Source organism: Phocoena phocoena, chromosome 3 (assembly GCF_963924675.1).
Source record: "Phocoena phocoena chromosome 3, mPhoPho1.1, whole genome shotgun sequence".
Lineage (NCBI taxonomy): Eukaryota > Metazoa > Chordata > Mammalia > Artiodactyla > Phocoenidae > Phocoena > Phocoena phocoena.
This window is the reverse complement of record NC_089221.1, coordinates 161,410,137-161,428,915: the sequence shown is the minus strand read 5'-3', so window position 1 is coordinate 161,428,915 and position 18,779 is coordinate 161,410,137. Positions and strand designations below refer to the sequence as shown.

General features: G+C 55.1%; 1 protein-coding gene across 1 annotated transcript; it reads left to right on the top strand.

The window, feature by feature from the left end:
- Positions 1-5,720: 5,720 nt before the first annotated feature.
- Positions 5,721-17,911, top strand: JAK3 (Janus kinase 3). Its single transcript, XM_065873296.1, has 23 exons — positions 5,721-5,904; positions 6,352-6,475; positions 6,796-6,907; positions 7,082-7,227; positions 7,635-7,929; positions 8,449-8,571; positions 8,671-8,828; positions 9,279-9,390; positions 9,600-9,786; positions 10,366-10,493; positions 10,724-10,855; positions 11,440-11,524; positions 12,339-12,466; positions 13,170-13,302; positions 13,385-13,536; positions 13,676-13,826; positions 14,472-14,611; positions 14,685-14,874; positions 15,374-15,498; positions 15,785-15,957; positions 16,282-16,399; positions 16,764-16,874; positions 17,804-17,911. The coding sequence occupies exons 1-23, from the start codon at positions 5,721-5,723 to the stop codon at positions 17,909-17,911; spliced, it is 3,315 nt and encodes a 1,104-aa protein (XP_065729368.1).
- Positions 17,912-18,779: the final 868 nt, after the last annotated feature.

The window sequence follows — 18,779 nt, the reverse complement described above, 5'->3', positions numbered from 1 at the left end:
TGGAATTACATTGACTCTGTAGACCATTTTGGGGACAATTGATGTTTTAATAACATGGAGTCTTCCAACCCATGAACATGGTATTTCTTTCCATTTATTTATGTATTCATGAATTTCTCTCAGCAATATCTGTAGCTTTTAGTATAACAATCTTAGACTTCTTTTGTTAGATTTATTCCTAGGTATTTTATCTTTTTGGTGTTACTGCAAATGGCATTTAAGATTGTTTTCATTTTCGGTTGTTTCCTGCTAGTATATAAAAATTCAACTGAATTTTACACATTAATTTTTTAACTTGTGAACTTGCTAAATTCATTTATTAGTTCTAGTAGTTGTCATAGATTCCCTTGGATTTTTATATAAACAATCATATCATCTGCAAACAGGGACAAATTTACCTCCTCCTTTCCAACCTTTAAACATTTTATTTATTTTTCTTGCCTCATTGCAATGGTTATGACCTCCAGAACAATGTTGAATAGAAGAGGTGAGAATGGACATCCTTGTCTTTTTCCCAATCTCAGGAGGACACAATTCAGTCTTCTACATTAAGTATAATATTACCTGTAGATTTTTTGGGTAGGTATTCCTTATCAGATTGAGGAAGTTCCCATTTGCACATGGTTTGCTAAGACTTTTTATCATGAATAGGTGTTGAATTTTATCATTTCCTGCATCCATTAAAATAATCATATGGTTTCACTATACAGTTGATCCTTGAACAACTTGGGGGGTTAGGGGTGCTGACCCCATGCATTCAAAAATCCATGCGTAACTTTATATTCAGCCCTCCATATCTGAGGGCCCACTGATTTAACCAACTGCAGAATGTGTAGTACTGTAGTACATATTTATTGAAAAAAATCTGTGCGTAAGTGGACCCTCACAGTGCAACCCCATGTTATTCAAGGGTCAATCCTGCTTTTAATTTGCATTTCTCTTATTATGAGTGAGGCTGAGTATCTTTTTCTGGGTTTAACAGCCATTTGTATTTCATTTTCTGTGATTTCTGGATTCATATCCTGCTAAGTCATTGGCATTTTCTTATTGTCTTCTAGGAGTTGCTTATATTATGAAGATATTTTATCCATGACATGAGCTTACCTTTGTTTCCAGTTCCATTTGTTTATCCTTTGTATTTATGGCTTTTTGCCTCGAGAAAATTTGGGATATTTGCATCACTGAAGTTTCCAATTTATTCTTTTTTTAAAATTTTATTTATTTATTTATTTATTTTTGGCTGTGTTGGGTCTTCGTTTCTGCGCGAGGGCTTTCTCTAGTTGCGGCAAGCGGAGTCCACTCTTCATAGCGGTGCGCGGGCCTCTCACTATCGCGGCCTCTTTTGTTGCAGAGCACAGGCTCCAGACGCGCAGGCTCAGTAGTTGTGGGCTCACGGGCCTAGTTGCTCCGCGGCATGTGGGATCTTCCCAGACCAGGGCTCGAACCCGTGTCCTCTGCATTGGCGGGCAGATTCTCAATCACTGCGCCACCAGGGAAGCCCTCCAGTTTATTCTTGGGCAAATTCTGGGCTCTGCTTCCTGGAGTCTCCTCATGGAGACGTCACATGCTCCTATCTGGGACTGGTGGTGACGTCACATGCTCCTATCTGGGACTGGTGGTGCCACCTTTGTCCTGACTCTGTTCCCCTCCTACTCATTCTCAACATACCACAGTGACCATAGAGTTGTCAGGGGCCTAGAGACTCACTGTCCTTCCTGGAGGGCAGGAACCTCCCTCTCAGGGCCAGGGATGGGAGTACACGTTTGCATTCTTCTCTGCTGAAGCCACCTAGGAAATGAAAGAAAAATACCATGGCTAAGCTCCCATGCAGCACTTCCTGCCACAAGCCTGCTCTGGCTCCCACTGTGCTGAGGACACACCTCATACCTCTTGCCTCCACCCACAAGGCCCCACTGATGCCTCCAAACGTCTCAGCACACCTTTTCCCTGCCACCCTGTCCTTCTCAGGAACACTGTGACCTTGCCCAGCTTCTCAGCCTTTGCCTGGGCTGTTCCTCTGCCAGAACTCCCCACGCCTCCAGATCACTCTCTGGTTAATTCTACTGGTCCTTGGATTTCAGTATCAAAGTCACTTCCTCCACGCATCCCTCCCAGACTCAGCGTTTCTCCTAGCAGCCTGGCACCGAGGGCCACTGAAACACTGATTCGATAATAGTTTATTTATTGTCATCTCCCCCACTAGACTGTTGGCTCCACCAGGCAGAGACTGGGTCTGCTCTGTCCCCTGCTGTGTCCCCAATGCCCTGCACACAGGAAGTGCCCAAGAAGTGTCTGTGGGTGACTGAATTAAAGTCAACAAAATCGTACCAAAGCCATTTTTGTGCCAGGGCTTGTGACAGGATTACAGAGATGCAAGTGTCCTCTTAAATCTATCCCCAAAGCTCTACCTTCTGGGGTTTGTATCCTACTAAGGACACTGACCCGGGTCTGACCTGGACACTGCCCCACTCCTCCACTCATGACAGCCTCAGGGGTGTTAAAAAGCATCCATCAGACTCGGCTGTGATCTGACCCCAGCTGACTGCCCTGCCATCCCCCTCCCTTCTCACTGCACCCAGCCACGCCCTTGGGGCCATAAACAGCTTGACTCACTCCCACCTCTGGGCCTTTGCGCTTGTAGTGTTCTCTGCCAGGAGCCCTCTTCATCCCGCTTCAGATTCCTGCTTGATCCATCCTGGCCTCTACACAGAGCCTCCAACCCTGCACTGGAGCCCCAGCCAGTGCCTGTCCTGTCACCTTGGTTTTCTTTGTTATCCATAATGATTAATTGCCTCCCTGCCAGACCAGATAGTGAAGTGAGCCTGAGGGCAGGTCCGGGTCTGTCTGGTTTTCACAGTTTCTAGGGCTGGGCTTAGGGCACAGAGCACAATAGCGGGCTATTATCCCTCCCAGGGTCTCATGGGAGAAATACCTTGAAGGAGAACTTGACTTTTGTCTGGGGCAACTTCCCTGCCTCCTTCCCGGGCAGATCCAGCCCAGTTCCCTTCCTTAGGTGCGAAATTAGTTAATCTAGGTGCCCAAACCACACATGCCACAGATGGGTAAACTGAGGCTGGAGAAGCGAGGGTGTTGCCAGGGCCCCCACAGAGAGTGAGTCCTGGAGCCTGCTGAGGTCCTCCTGTGTGACCTGGGCTCTTCTCTGTGCTGTCACCCCTTCCCTTAGGTCTGGGGTCTCCAGCAGCCTGTCTGAGCAGGACTGCTGCTGCAGAGGTTTCCGGAACTTTCTGCCCCTCCCCGCACCCCCCCCCCCCGAACCCCGTCGCCCACATGGCCGTGACTTTCGGTAAGTGACAGCAGCTCAGGAAGCTGAGGGGCCCACACAGGAAGGAGCGAGTGGGACTTTCCTCCCGCTGTTGCTCGCCTCTGCCCTCCCGTAGCTGGCCCTGAGGTCCTCACCTCCAGGTAAGAGCTGGTGGTGTCACAGGGCTCTGGTCGGGGATGGGCGTGGGAGGAGACTGTGTGGATGGTCGCAGCTGGGGACAAAGGCAAGTTTGCCTTTCAGGCCTCTGAGGACAGCTGCCAGATGTGAGCTGGGACAGCTGGGTGTGTGGCCTCTGGCAAAGCGCTCCCCTCTCTGGGCCTCAGTTTCGTTCTGCATAGGAAGCCTCGAATTCCGAGCTTCCTGGACCTGAAAGAATCATTATGCATGCGCCCAGGGCTCCCGGTCCCTGAGGGGACAGTTCGATGCCCCTAAAATCCCAGGTCCCAGGCCAGAACACTGGGGGACCAGCCAACCTTCCCGGCATGCGGGACTTTTGGTGTTAAAACAGGGGCATTTTTCTGGGCTCCAGACAGACTTTCTTTTTTTACTTTCGATATTTTAAAAATCATGTTTTTGGGTTTTTTTTTTATAAATTTATTTATTTATTTTTGGTTGCGTTGGGTCTTCATTGCTGTGAGGAGGCTTTTCTGTGGTTGTGGCGAGCGGGGGCTACTCTTCGTTGCGGTGCGTGGGCTTCTCCTTGCGGTGGCTTCTCTCACTGCGGGGCACAGGCTCTAGGCGCGTGGGCTTCAGTAGTTGTGGCATGTGGACTCAGCAGTTGTGGCTCACGGGCTCAGCAGTTGCGTCTTGCGGGCCCAGTTGCTCCGCGACATGTGGGATCCTCCTGGACCAGGGCTCGAACCCGTGTCCCCTGCATTGGCAGGTGGATTCCTAACCACTGCGCCACCAGGGAAGCCCTAAAAATCATGTTTCTTTAAGATTTATTTTAAACACAAGACACACTGTGTGATTCCATTTACATAAAGGTGCAAATTTGGCCAAGATCAGGACGACTGTTAGAAATAAGACTGTGGGCACCTCTGTGGGGAGTGACAAGAGGGGGTGGTGGCGGGGAGGGTCAGAGCTCACGGGACGGGAATGTTCCAATTCCTGGTCTGGGAGCTGGTGACAATGGACTGTCCCTTGGGGAAAGTTCTCTCTCCCCCACGCCCTGCCTCCCTGATGGTAACCCCTAAACCACTGTGCTAAGGGACCTTCCTGTCTGGTTCATCTGGCATTTGTCAAGGGCTTGCTGGGCATGTCACCAAGGATTTGTGCCACTTAGCGTGGATTAAACGTGTTGACAGCTCAGGCTGGGCTCAGCAAGCCACCTCACTGAAGCAGGTGGGAATCAGCACATTTCACAGCCGAGAAAGCTGCGTCCCAGCAGTGGAAGCCCTGCTGGGGTCATGAAACCAGAGTACGGTGGGGCTGGGATTTGAACCCAGAGCCTGGGGTTTTTACCTATCCCCAGTCCCAGGCTTATATTCTGGGTGTGTTAAACTCTAATTAATGCTATCAGCCCCCGTCCTGCTATTATTTTGGAACATAGTTTTTATCCAACATTCTCTTTTTGTATCTTCTTCATTTGGGTCAATTTACGTGGATCTTCTCTGTCTCCCCCCTTTTCCTCATTGGGTTTGAAACCCTACTCCTCCCTCTACCCAGCCAGGGGTCCTGAGCTCTGGGTCCCCCAGGGCGACAGAGATCGGGAAGTTGGCTGGTGTAGAACGCCTGAAAATAAGATGGACGATTTCCTCCTGGGCCTATCCCAGGGAGGGCTTCCTACTATGGGGACCTAATGGTGGGAGTGATGAAAGGAACTGAGATGCAGGGAGCAGGGGAGACAGACACAGAGATCTCTGTTGACTGAGTCATCAGTCTGGATCTGCCCCCAAGGCATGCATCACACTAGCTGCAAAAGCTTCTAGCCCCAGCCTCAGAAGTGCTTGAATCCTCCAGCTTCACAGGGAGGGATGGCCACTTCTATCCCCACCCATGTGCACAGGCCAGTATCTATCTGCTTTCTGGTTAGCAAATCCCTATATCTGTGATTGATTGGTCATGACTGTCTGGAGGAGGGTTGGAGAAGTGGTATGTGTGGAGGCTGGAGATCGACTAGAGATGTCTGTCCTGGGCACCAAGAGTCTGGAGTGTGAGTTCACACAAAGTTGTGTGAACGTCTTGCAGCCTCCCAGCACAGCCCTCACCTGGGGGGTTATGGCTCCTCACCCACCTTGCACACTCAACTCCCCCTCTCTGTCTCTCTCCATCTCTGAGTTTCTCTCTGTCCCTGTCTCCTCCCTCTTTCTCCGGCTTCATCCCTACCTCATCCATCAGCATCTCTGCCCCCAACCCCACCCCAGAAGCTTTGTAGCCTTGTTCCCTGATCACAGCTGAGGGGCTGCCTCTTTTTGTGTCCAGGCAGGCTGCACTCATGGCACCTCCAAGTGAGGAGACGCCCCTGATCCCTCAGCGCTCCTGCAGCCTCTCCTCTTCAGAGGCTGGTGCCCTGCACGTGCTGCTGCCCCCGCGGGGCCCTGGACCACCACAGTGCCTATCCTTCTCCTTTGGGGACCACTCAGCTGAAGAGCTATGTGTTTGGGCTGCTAAGGCCAGTGGTGAGTGGGTCCCTAGAATGTTTGGCCAGAGGGAGGGGTAGGACTGTGCGGAACACAGATTGGGAGCTGGAAGAACTGCCAAGTGGAGTCAGCATTGGAGCTGGGGTTAGAGGGATGAGTAGGGGTGTGGTAAGGGAGGAGGGTGCACAGGAAATGGCATGTGCCAAGACTCAGAGGCGTGATGGTATACTAGGGGAAACAGCTAGTCATCCCTCGAGGTAAACTGTACATGGAAAGAGATGCTCTGGGTAGAGGGGCAGGGAGCCCTGAGAAGCAGATTGAGCCTAAGGGCAATGGGGAGCCCTAGAATGGGTGCGAGCAGGGGTGGGACATGGTGTCAGAGCTGAAGGTGAGAAAAGGCCTGTGGGGCTGCATGGGGATAACATGGCAGCCCTGCAGGGGACAGATGGGGAGACTTGGAGGGAACTGATGGGGGCGTCCCCTCAGGCATCCTGCCCGTGTACCACTCCCTCTTTGCTCTGGCCTTGGAGGACCTGTCCTGTTGGTTCCCCCCGAGCCACATCTTCTCCGTGGAGGACGTGGGCACCCAGGTCCTTGTCTACAGGCTCCGGTAGGAAGTATCCCCTGCCCCCCCCCACCACAGGTATGGGTTAAATGATACCGAGAGAGCATGCCTTTGGCTGAGGGCTTTGGAAATGGGAGTTTAAAACAACAGTGACCCCTCAATCATCATCTCCACGTACCTCTTGGTGGATGCCCCAGGGAGGGCATGATCACTGCTCATTTCACAGGTGAGGAAACTAATGCCAGAGAGGGTGGGTCACTTGTCCAAGGTCACACAGCAAGTCAGTGGCATAACCTGGGCTCTTTGAGGTCCTGGCACAGTCCTTCCATCGTATCCCCACTCCAGGGTTCTCCCCTCTCGCACAGCTTTTACTTCCCCAACTGGTTTGGGCTAGAGAAGTGCCACCGCTTTGGGCTACGAAAGGACTTAGCCAGTGCCATCCTTGACCTGCCAGTCCTGGAGCACCTCTTTGCCCAGGTAGGGGTCTGCCTGGGGCTCAGCCCAGGGGTGGGGTCCCTGGGGCAATATCAGGGCTTGTGGTTGGGCAGTCTCGGCTGACCCTCCCTGTGGCAGTCCAGGGGTGGTCAGCCCAGGTGTGGGGGTCTACAGAACAGCATCAGGGCTCATGGTTGGGCTGTGACTGGCCTGCAGCACCGCAATGACCTGGTCAGCGGCCGCCTCCCGATGGGCCTCAGCCTCAAGGAGCAGGGTGAGTGTCTCAGCTTGGCTGTGCTGGACCTGGCCCAGATGGCCCTCGAGCAGGGTCAGCGGCCCGAGGAGCTGCTGAAGACCATCAGGTGAGGGCTTCCAGGCTGTGGTGCCCAGCCTCTACCTGGGAGTGAGCCAGCATGGCTCCACCAGAGCACTGCCAGAGTCCAGGCCCACCTTGGGGCTGCCCACCTACAAGCCACCAGTGTGTTCGTGTGACCCAGCCCACACCCCTCCTTTCAACACAGTCCCACTGAGACTCCATTGTCGGGCTTCAGGCAGCTAAAAGGACTATGTGTGTCCCTGTCTGTCTTATGGGCCCCAATGGCCCTTCCTATAGAGGCCCTACGCCCATGCCTGTCCCTGAGTGTGTCTCTGTGCCCCCCTAGTGAGGCGACACTCCAGCCCCTCAACTAAAGTCTGGGTTGATGTACGTCCCTGCCCTCCCTGCGGAGGGCCCTCTCCACATTGAGGGTCCCACTCCCCCCGCTCGCAGCTACAAGGTCTGCCTGCCCCCGGGCTTGCGCGACCTTATCCAGGGCCTGGACTTCGTGACGCGGAGGCGTATCCGAAGGACAGTGCGCCGGGCCTTGCGCCGCTTGGCCGCCTGCCAGGCTGATAAGCACTCGCTCATGGCCAAGTACATCATGGACCTCGAGCGGCTGGACCCAGACAGGGCCACCGAGACCTTCCGCGTGGGCCTCCCCGGAGCTGCTGGTGGTCAGGACGCGCCGGGGCAGCTCCGCGTGTCTGGCGGCAGTGGCATCGCCTGGAGCCCGGGAGAACACGAGGTGCGAGGTCGGGTGGGTTGGGGCTCTGGGCAGGGCCAACGAAGTGGGAGGGGCTTGAGGGCGGGGCCGAAGAGAGGAGGGACTGTGAGAGGGCTTGTGGGAGAGGGCACCCGGCTGAGTGAGGTGTAGGGCTGAGCGAGGAGGCGGGAATGAAATGGGCGGGGCGTAAAAGGAGGGGCTAGTTGGGTGGGCGGGGTTCAGAGTGGGGCTAACTGCAAGTTGAGGGAAGAGGCAGGACTGAGGGTGGGTGGGGCTCCCGACTGTACTAAGAGACACCGCGAGATAAAGTGGAGCTAAGTGAGGGAGGGGCTCGGGGTGAGGTGGGCTGGGGGACCTGCCGAGAGAAGGAGGCGGGGTTTGGCAGTGGTGGGGTGGAAGAGGGATGTGACTGGGTGAGGCTGAGAGGGGCAGGTCTCATGAGTACGGGTTGTATGGGTTGGTGGGATCCAGGCTTCCAAAAGGGACTGGGGGCTCGGAGTGGGAGGGATCCCCAGCTGCAGTCCTCCCCCTTCTTCCCAGGTCCTCCAGCCCTTCTGCGACTTTCCAGAAATCGTGGATATCAGCATCAAGCAGGCCCCACGCTTTGGCCCCGCCGGGGAGCACCGCCTGGTCACCATCACCAGGACAGACAACCAGATCCTGGTGGGTGCTGGACCCCGTTCCCCTCCTGCCTTACCCGAGGGCAGGGATGCGGGACTGTCACCCTCGGGCCGCAGCGTGCGCTGACGCGGATCCTCACAGGAGGCCGAGTTCCCGGGGCTGCCCGCAGCGTTGTCCTTCGTGGCGCTCGTGGATGGCTACTTCCGGCTGACCACTGACTCCGGGCACTTCTTCTGCAAGGAGGTGGCGCCGCCGCGGCTGCTGGAGCAGGTGGCTGAGCAGTGCCATGGCCCCATCACGTAAGGACCCGCCCCCATGTGGCCAGACTCACCGGGACCGAATCTCGGTCACTCCCCTTCTTGGAGCCTCTGTGTCCTCGCCTTTCAGGAGCCCTGGACAAGGGATCAAGTGCTTGAACAGCGCCAGGTGCATAGTTGGCGCTGAACGAGTCTGGGGTCTCCTTTCTGCTGCCAGGGCAGCCGCTTCCCTCCTCGAGGCCCCAGAGCCATTTTCTGGGGATGCTCGCAGTGCCCGGCTTCACCTGCAGCCTCCTCTTCAATCCCTGAGGCAGAAGCCCAACTTCTGGCTCAATTTATAAATGCGAAGGAGTGAGGGAATGTTACCTGGTGACCTTCCCAGGGCTTCAGAGAAACCAGAATTAGAACTCAGGTTTAGTTTGGTTTCTGTGCCTCTATCTCTCTGTTTCTCTCCATCTTCAAATCTCAGTTCCCTCCCACCTTTCCCCACAGCTTGGATTTTGCCATCAACAAACTCAAGACTGGGGGTTCACTTCCAGGCTCCTACGTTCTCCGCCGCAGTCCCCAGGATTTCGACAGCTACCTCCTAACTGTCTGTGTCCCGGTCAGTCTACCATAGGGGCCAGGAGGGCAAGGAGGGCTTCCTGGAGGAGATGATATTTAAGCTGAGAACTGAAAGATGAGTCAGCATTACTTCCTGAAGAAGGGGAGGGAAAAGGCATTCCCAGTGGAGGGAACAGCATAGGCAAAGGCTTGGAGATTTGAGGGGGAGGGTGCCGCCCACTCCCACTCAGGGACCACTCCTCTTTGCAGACCCCCCTGGGCCCTGATTACAAGGGCTGCCTCATCCGGTGCGACCCCACAGGAACCTTCTCCCTGGCTGGCCTTGGCCAGCCCCACAGCAGTCTTCGAGAGCTCCTGGCAGCCTATTGGGATGGTGGGTTGCACGTGGATGGGGTTGAGCTGAACCTCACCTTCTGCTGCACCCCCAGACCCAAAGGTGAGCCTGCTTTCTCCCCTGAGCTGAGTGATCAATCTGGGTCCCTGCCTTTCTGTGTCTTTTCCAGCTCTTGTATGGCAAGTGGCAGAGACTGCAGGTCAAGGTAGTCTAGGAGGGAAAAAACGGTGATTCGGGACTCGTGGGATAGAGGCTGCTTTCAGGCATGGTTAGATCCGGGCACAGCTGGATCTGAGTGATGTCACTAGCACTTAGCCTCTGTCCATCTCTTGCCTCTTCCTCTGGGTGAATTTTGCTCTCAGACAAACCCCTTCGATGGGACAGCTTTGAGGTGTGAGTTCTCCAGAGTCTCCCAGAATCCCTAGCAGGACTGAGACCAGGCTGCCCACAGCATCACCTGCTCATTTGCACCCACTGCAGGGTTCCTTCCCTCTCTGTCTCACTCTCCCACCCCTCACTGGGACTTCCTGGAGTCTCCTTTCAAATAAATTATGTGCCCTCGAGTCCTCCTCTTAGTATTGGCTTCTGAAGAAGACCCCACACTGAGACAGGGAGTGAGCAAACCTTTGAGGACCTTTCACCTCTAACCTCTGGTTTTCTTCCTCCATCCACTCCCCATAGAAAAGTCCAATCTGATTGTGGTCCGGAGAGATTGCAACCCACCCACATCATCCCCTGTTCAGCCCCAATCCCAATGCCAGCTGAGTCAGATGACATTTCACAAGATCCCTGCTGACAGCCTGGAGTGGGTAAGGGGCCCCAGGAAATGGGGGGGGATGCCTCAGTTGAGATCCAGAGAGACCAGGTCTACATCCATCTCTTCTGTGTGGCCTCAGGCATGTGATGTAACCTCCCTATGCCTCTGTTTCATCATCTGTAAAATGAGTCCATTATCTGTGCCTTGCTTGGACCAGGGCTAGGGGACTGGATCCATGGGAGCCCCCTTACTGGCCTCTCATGTTGCCCCCTCACTCTCCAGCATGAGAACCTGGGTCACGGGTCCTTTACCAAGATTTACCGGGGCTGTCGCCATGAGGTTGTGGATGGGGAGGCCCGAGAGACAGAGGTGCTGCTCAAAGTGATGGATGCCAAGCACAAGAACTGCATGGAGGTGAGCAAGGTGGAACCAGGCCTCCTGGGTTAGGGCCTGGGTGGAGAGAGAGTCATGGATTCAGAGGAATTTGAAACACACAGGGTCTTAAAACAACAGAAATGTAGCCACAGCATCTCCATGAAATATAGAAGGGTCGGGGAAGTTAGATGCAAACAGAAAGAGTACACCAGACAGAGGGAACAGCCAGTGCAAAGGTCCTGAGGCAGGGCCAAGCCTGGCATGTTTAAGGAACAGCAAGGAGGCCAGTGGGTCAGAGAGAAACGAGCAAAGTAGAAGAGAGGAATGATGCGGATGGAGGCATCAGCAGGGGCTGGGCAACACAGAGGAAGGTTTGAGCCCTTCTCAAACCCCAGATCTCCCACTTGTGTGAGAGATTCAAGGTAGAATACAGTGGGGACTTCCTGCCTCCATCAGAAAATCATGATACAGAGTGCTGTGTGCACTAATGGCGGACTCCAGGGCCAAAGGAGGCTGGCGGCCAGGTCTCCTAAGCAGGTGTGAGAGCAGCAAGTTTGGGGTCCTTGGTCTGACCCTGAAGTGGAAGAAACCCATGCATCTTCTCTCCCTTCTTTCCTCCCCAGTCATTCCTGGAAGCAGCGTCCTTGATGAGCCAAGTGTCGTACCAGCATCTCGTGTTGCTCCATGGCGTGTGCATGGCTGGAGACAGTGAGAGACATTCCCCGCCCCACCCCTGCCCTGCCTCATTGAGCCCATCTACAGCAGCAATAGCTGTACACATCCAGAGCCTGCCCTGGCTGGGGCTCCGTTCCACCAGGGTCTATCACCCTCCCCCTCAAATCTCCAAGCCTATATCCATCTCCCTGAATCACCACTCCTTGGGCAAGCAACTCCAGGCTCCCACCAATACCAGCCCCCCAAAATTATCTCAAGTCAGGCAGACCTGGGTTCCAATCTCACTCTGTTGCAGCTTTGCAAGGTCCATGCTACCTCTCCAAGCCTCGGTTCCATCAGTTCAGCTCATCAGCTATTTACTGGGAGCCAAGTATGTGCCAGGAGCTGGGTGCCTAGCGTAGAACACGATAAGCTGATCAGGATGATAAATGATTTTGTGTGATGGGGGCAGCGCAGGGCATTGTGGGTGATCAGAGGCTGCTAACCCAGCTTGGAGGTCAAGCAATGATTCTGGGTAGGCAAGGATAAGTTCTAAGCTGGAAAGGCAAGGATAAATAGGCATTACGGAAGTGAAGGAAGAGGGATGTTCCAGGCAGAAACACAGAACATGCAAAGGGCTGGAAGTGAGTCATGGAGAGAGCTTGGCACCTTCCAGGCATTTCAGACAAATGGTTCTGAGATGGGAAATGGGGAGGAAGAGAGGTGAGTAGGGTAAGGATGGAGGAATAGGGGAGGGAAAATTCAGAGCTGAGAGTTCAAGGGACCCTTGAAGGTGGAGCTGGGGCACAGCCTGTTGAACACAAGTGCAGTCCTACCTCCCAACCGTGCCCCCCGCTACTGCCACCAGGCATAATGGTGCAGGAATTTGTATACCTGGGAGCGCTGGACACATATCTGCGCAAGTGTGGCCAGCTGGTGCCGGCCAGCTGGAAGCTACAGGTGATCAAACAGCTGGCTTATGCCCTCAACTATCTGGTGAGTGCTCCTCTGCTGCTCCACCCTCCATTCACAGAGTGTACGGGGCTTTGAGAGTGGGCTCTGTCGTGTGGACAGGAGTTTGGCAAGGGTGCAAGGGGAGGGCATTTTAGACTGAGGGAACAGCATATAAACAGGTTCAGAGGTGTAAGAGCAGAAGGGAACAGCTTGTAATTCATGGAAATTGAGGGGAGTAGTGAGCAATGAGGCTGGCCAGGGCAGGGGGCTTTCCAGAAGAAAGAACATTAGAGTTGGGACCTTGAAGATTAAGTAGAAGTTCATTAAGAGGAGAAAGGAAGGAGGGCATGTCAGGCTGAGGGAACAGCCTGGGCAAAGGCTGCAGCTTAGAAGGTGTGTTGTCTGTCCTGGGGTGCACCAGGCAGGTTGCCTGGCAGGAGAACAGGGTGGAGATGTGGGAGAGAGAAGCTCATGGGAAGAATGAACAAGAGCTGGATCTCAAAGGGCCCTTGAGTGCCGGGCTGAGGACCTTGGACTTTATCCTGAAGGGAGTGGGGAGCCATGGGATGGGGGAGCAGTGTTTGAGAAGAGGGTGGGACACGGGGGGTGGACTGCCAATAGTCTAGGGAAGATGCTGAAGTACAGCCTGAGCAGTACCAGGTGGGCTTTGAAGGATGTGCAGGAGTTCGCCAGCCAGAATATTCATTCATCATTCTTGGCATTTTCCTATGCTTGGTCCACTTAGGAAGACAAAGGTCTCCCTCACGGCAATGTCTCAGCCCGGAAGGTGCTCCTGGCTCGGGAGGGGGCTGACGGGAACCTGCCTTTCATCAAGCTGAGTGATCCCGGTGTCAGCCCCACTGTGCTAAGCCTGGAGAGTGAGTGCTGAGGGGTGGAGGAGGGAGGGGCCTAGTGAGGCAAGGAAGCAGATCCCTGATCCCATCCTTGCCCCTCCACCAGTGCTCACTGACAGGATCCCCTGGGTGGCCCCTGAGTGTCTCCAGGAGGCCCGAACACTTGGCTTGGAAGCTGACAAGTGGGGATTTGGTGCCACAGTCTGGGAGGTGTTCAGCGGTGTCACAATGCCCATCAGCACCCTGGATCCTGCCAAGGTCAGAGCACGCGTATTGGCCTCTAGAGCTCTCATTTGACAGAAGGGTAGACTGAAGTCCAGCTTGGGGAGGATGGGGGTGTCTGGGGGTGCCTTCTGAGGGTACACTGGGGGTGACCAGCCCCTCCTCCTGCCCTCAGAAGCTCCAGTTTTACCAGGAACGGCAGCAACTGCCTGCACCCAAGTGGATGGAGCTGGCCCTGCTCATCCAACAGTGCATGGCCTACGAGCCAGGCCAGAGGCCCTCTTTCCGCGCTGTCATCCGTGACCTGAACAGCCTCATCACTTCAGGTGCCCACTGGGCCAGGCAGGGTGGGCAGGGCCGGCATGTCATATTGGGCCCAGTAGGAGAGCGAAGTTTGCATGTAGAGCCTGCCCTGTGTGCCTGGCAAGGTTGGAATGGTTGGTGACTGTGACAGTCAGCACGAATTTCAACAGCTGCTGTAACAAACAGGCCCCTCAATTCAAGGTTGAACGTGATGGATGTTTAGTTCTCATTCAATGAGGGTGTCCAGGTCAACAAGAAACTCTCCCTTTGTGCTTCCCCCCATCCCATAGCCTCAGGCCCCTGCTGGATCCTCTGCAAAAAAGAGAGAGTGTAGAAGGTCCCACCTAGGTTTCCATGGGCCGGGCCTAAGGGGGCATTCAGCATGTCTCTGTCCACTATCAGACTGAGCTCAGTCATTTGACCATACCCCACGGCAGTGGAGTCTGAGAAATGCCCTTCGGTCTGTGTACGGCATGTGCACTGCATAAGAGGGCTGCCTTTGCCCAGGAGCACCTTTTTCCAGCCCCACAAAGTACTTCTTGGCTTGCAGAGGCCCTGCCATAATGCACAGAGAGGCTAAGCATTCAGATGGAGGTCACACAGCAAGTCAGTTAGGAGTGGGGGCTTAGGGCCCAATGCACTGCTCACTCACTGCCTGTGCCCCCCAGATTATGAGCTCCTCTCAGACCCCACACCTGGTGCCCTGGCTCCCCATGATGGGCTTTGGAATGGCGCCCAGCTCTATGCCTGCCAGGACCCTACCATCTTTGAGGAGAGACACCTCAAGTACATCTCACAGCTGGGCAAGGTGAGGAGGGTTAGGCTGGGGTGGGTGGGGTAGCACCCATGCACGTGGACACCAGCCCTGCTGTCCCCCCCAGGGCAACTTTGGCAGCGTGGAACTGTGCCGCTATGACCCGCTGGGCGACAACACAGGTGCCCTGGTGGCCGTGAAGCAGTTGCAGCACAGCGGGCCAGAACAGCAGAGGGACTTCCAGCGGGAGATCCAGATCCTCAAAGCCCTCCACAGTGACTTCATCGTCAAGTACCGGGGTGTCAGCTATGGCCCAGGTGAGCCACCTCCCAAGTGGATGCTCTTCAAATCACACATCCTCATCCTTCTGTAGTACCATTTTAGGGTGGTCTGAGAACGCCAGTGTGGGTGCTACTGACTGGTCTTTTTCTTTTAATTAATTTTTATCGGAGTAGAGTTGCTTTACAATGTTGGGTTAGTTTCTGCTGTACAGCAAAGTGAATCAGTTTTACACATACATATATCCCCCTGACTGGTCTTGTTTACTGATCTAGACTGCCTTGGGATCGACAATTTCCCCACTGGAAAAAAATGGGTCATTATGAGGTTTAAAAGAATCAATGAATATTGTTGAAAGTACTCAAAAAGACATTAGCGATAAGCGTCACTGTTGCCGTTCCCCTTTTACAGAAAGCAATATTGAGGCCAGGAGGGACACGAGGTCCTCCTACTCTGAACCGGGAAGGAGAATGGGGAGGGGACTAGACAAAGTTAGGCCCTGTGGTGACTCCTCCCTGCCTCCCCCGCCTCCCCTAGGCCGCCTGAGCCTGCGGCTGGTCATGGAGTACCTGCCCAGCGGCTGCCTGCGCGACTTCCTGCAGCGGCACCGCGCGCGCCTTGACGCTGGCCGCCTGCTCCTCTACGCCTCGCAAATCTGCAAGGTGCGGGTCGGAAGAGGGCGGGGCGCCCGTCAGACCTGCGGGAACTGACCTGGCTCGACCTGGGCAAGGTCTGCGTGGATTCGCCAGGAAGGCTGAGGGTTGAAGTTTGGGATCCAGGTCAGGCTGGAAGTGGGGTTGAGTTAGGGCTGAGGTCAGGACTGGAGTGCAGGATGGGTCAGAGGTAGGGTTAGGCTCGGGGTCTGGGTTGGGGCTGGTGTTGGATTCCATGTCAGACTGGGGCCCCTGCGGAGTCATCCTGGGGTCCATATTCCATGCCCTCCCGCAGGGCATGGAGTACCTGGGCTCCCGCCGCTGCGTGCACCGCGACCTGGCAGCCCGTAACATCCTGGTGGAGAGCGAGACGCATGTCAAAATCGCTGACTTCGGCCTCGCCAAGCTGCTGCCGCTCGACAAAGACTACTACGTGGTCCGCGAGCCAGGCCAGAGCCCCATCTTCTGGTAGAGACCTCGCCCCTGCCCCACCCTTCCTCCCCACTACTCAGGCCCCTCCCCTGCTCCCACCTTCCTGGCCCCGCCCCTCCTCCCCAGGCTCTGGGGCCCGCCCTGGCCGCGCCCCCACGGCCCCGGCCCCTTCCGGACCACGCTCCTTTTCTTGTTCTGGCTCCGCCCTGACCCCGCCCAGGCCCCGCCCTGGGGCGCCACAGGGTTGGAGACTTTCTCATAACTCCCACCTACCTTGACCAGCTACCCCAGTCCGAGGCTGCGTCCTTTCCCGTCCTATGCCTTACTGTCGTCCCCCAAGGCCTCCCTGTTCCCCTCCAGGTACGCCCCAGAGTCCCTCTCGGACAACATCTTCTCGCGCCAGTCGGATGTCTGGAGCTTCGGGGTCGTCCTGTACGAGCTCTTCACCTACAGTGACAAGAGCTGTAGCCCCTCAGCCGTGAGTCGGCACCCCTGGATCCCCAAGACCCTCCTCCCCACCAACCCCTTCCTGGCCAACACCTGTCCTGTTTATGCCCGCGTCCCTCTCTTGCTCAGGGTCCCCTGGTCCCAGCATTAGAGGCTCCAGTAAGACCCCTTTTCACTATGGCAGACCCCCACCTCCCACATCACCACAGGCAGCCCCTCCCCCATGCATCACAGACAATTCCAACTCCTCCATTAAGGAGGGCCCCTTCCCCCACCACGGGTGGGTGATTCCCTTCTTCCCTTCACTGTGGCTGACCCCCACATCACGGGCGGCCACTCCCCCTTCCATCATGGATGGCTCCTCCCCCACCTCGGGCCCTCCCCCTTGGCTCCAGGAGTTCCTGCGGATGATGGGATGTGAGAGAGATGTGCCAGCCCTCTGCCGCCTCCTGGAGCTGCTGGCCGACGGCCAGAGGCTGCCCGCACCTCCTGCCTGTCCTGGTGAGGTGAGCACTGGAGGGCCTGCCTCAGTTTCCCACTTTGTAGGTTCACCAGGGGGCCTGGGCAAGCCTGCTGGTCCCTCTGGGTCTCTCCACCACAGACATCTCTTGATTGAGAGCAGGGACCAGAGCATGAGGCTGAAGGGGATTTCTGGCCTCTACCTTGCTGCTCTCTCACTGTATGGCAAGTCACAAACACTTTCAGAGCCTCAGTTTACCTGTCTCCAAAATGGGAATAACAATGCCTTATAGGGTGGGAGAGGATCAGATTAGCTAACATCTCTCCATTGCTCAGCTCTGAGCCTGGCATACAGTCGGCGCTCAATAAATGATGGTGACTCTTACAGTTTCTCATCACAGCTTTTGTGGAAGTGTCTGACATGTGGTTGGTCATTCACAAATTAATCTGTTCAGGCCACAAACATTTATTGAGCGCTGACTGTGTGACGGCTCTGTGCTGGGTGCTGGGGACCCAGCAGGGGACAGAAGAGATACTACCCCTCTTCCCTGTAACCGGCAGAAGCTAACAAGAACATTCTGGTGGTGATCAATGTCTGGAAAGAGATGGGGGGGTGTGGTCAGGGATGGCCTCTTAGAGGGGGTGAAGGAGGAAGAGGATCTTACCCATGGGGAAAGCTGGGAGAGGGCACACAGCAGGTGCAAAGGCCCTGAGGTGGGAATGAGTTTGGTGTATTTACAAAATGAGATGGGGGCAGATGTGGCTGCATGGAACAAGAGAGGAGGTGATGGAGGTGATGGTAGAGGGAGGGAGGCAGGGGAGGTGATGAAATTTTGTTCTAAGATCCATAGGGAGCCATGGGAGGCTTTGGAGCAAGGGAGGGATGGAGTCTAATTTATATTTTAAAACTGTGAACAGGAGTCATGTCCTTCCTACCACTCACATGTGACCCTGTTGTCTCTTCCCACCCCCTCAGGTTCATGAGCTCATGAAGCTGTGCTGGGCCCCTAGCCCACAAGACCGGCCACCATTCAGCACCCTGGGCCCCCAGCTGGATGCACTGTGGAGTGGAAGCCAGGGATAGTGTCCAGAGGCATGAGACCCTCACCTGCTTGTCTAGAGGGAGAACCCCATTCTCTGTCTTTTTTATATCTCCTGCACACAGATCTCTGGGTTCTGGTCTCCATGGACTGGCTGTGTGACCTTGATCAGGGACCTACCCCTCTCTGGGCCTCCCGCTTCAGAGACCCCCTCATGGGGCAAATGACATTGCACTTGGGGGAGCACCCCTGGCTTGTAGAGCAACAGCAGCATTGGGAACTTGTAAAGATTCAAGACAGATACAATGGTGGGGTCTACTGAGCCCCCACCCCCAGAATTGAGGGACCAGAGTTAAGTACCCCCCGATCTTCCCAACGTCTCAGGGCCTGGCCTGGAGCTTCCTGTCTCATTTCCAGAGGAGACATTATATAGCTTTAAATATGTGATCTCAGGCTTCTATTCCCCCCTCCCTCTTTAGCTGGAGGAAGCCAAGGACAAGAGAGCTGCCCTGGCTGAAAATTCACTTTTTGGGGGGAGCCTGTGTGACTGTTTAGAATTGTGTAAGAGACCAGGAGAAGCTGATGTCCCACTCCACCCTAACTGAACCTGAGTGTCCCAGGGCTTCAGTTTTCCTCCCTGTACACTGGGGCCCTTTCAGTCTGGACTAGAGGATCACACAACTGATGACAATGGAGCCTAACAGGAGTTTTTCAGCGGGTGAAGGAAGGAAAGGCATTCTTGGCAGAGGGAACAGCATGGTGAAAGGAGGAGGCTCAGAGTACAGAGGTTAAGAGCGCAGGTGTTGGAGCCCATGGTTCTGCCACTTATTTGCTGTGTGATGGTGGGAGAGTTGCTTCCTCTCTCTGGGCCTCAGTTCCATCCTCTGTATAATGGGCAATAGTGTTGGCCCT

Bases quoted from the DNA above. Each gene is read 5' to 3' on its own strand.
- JAK3 (XM_065873296.1), top strand. From the start codon at position 5,721: ATGGCACCTCCAAGTGAGGAGACGCCCCTGATCCCTCAGCGCTCCTGC. The intron at 5,905-6,351 runs GTGAGTGGGTCC...GCGTCCCCTCAG, and splicing joins TTGGGCTGCTAAGGCCAGTG to GCATCCTGCCCGTGTACCAC. The intron at 13,827-14,471 runs GTGCCCACTGGG...TGTGCCCCCCAG, and splicing joins GAACAGCCTCATCACTTCAG to ATTATGAGCTCCTCTCAGAC.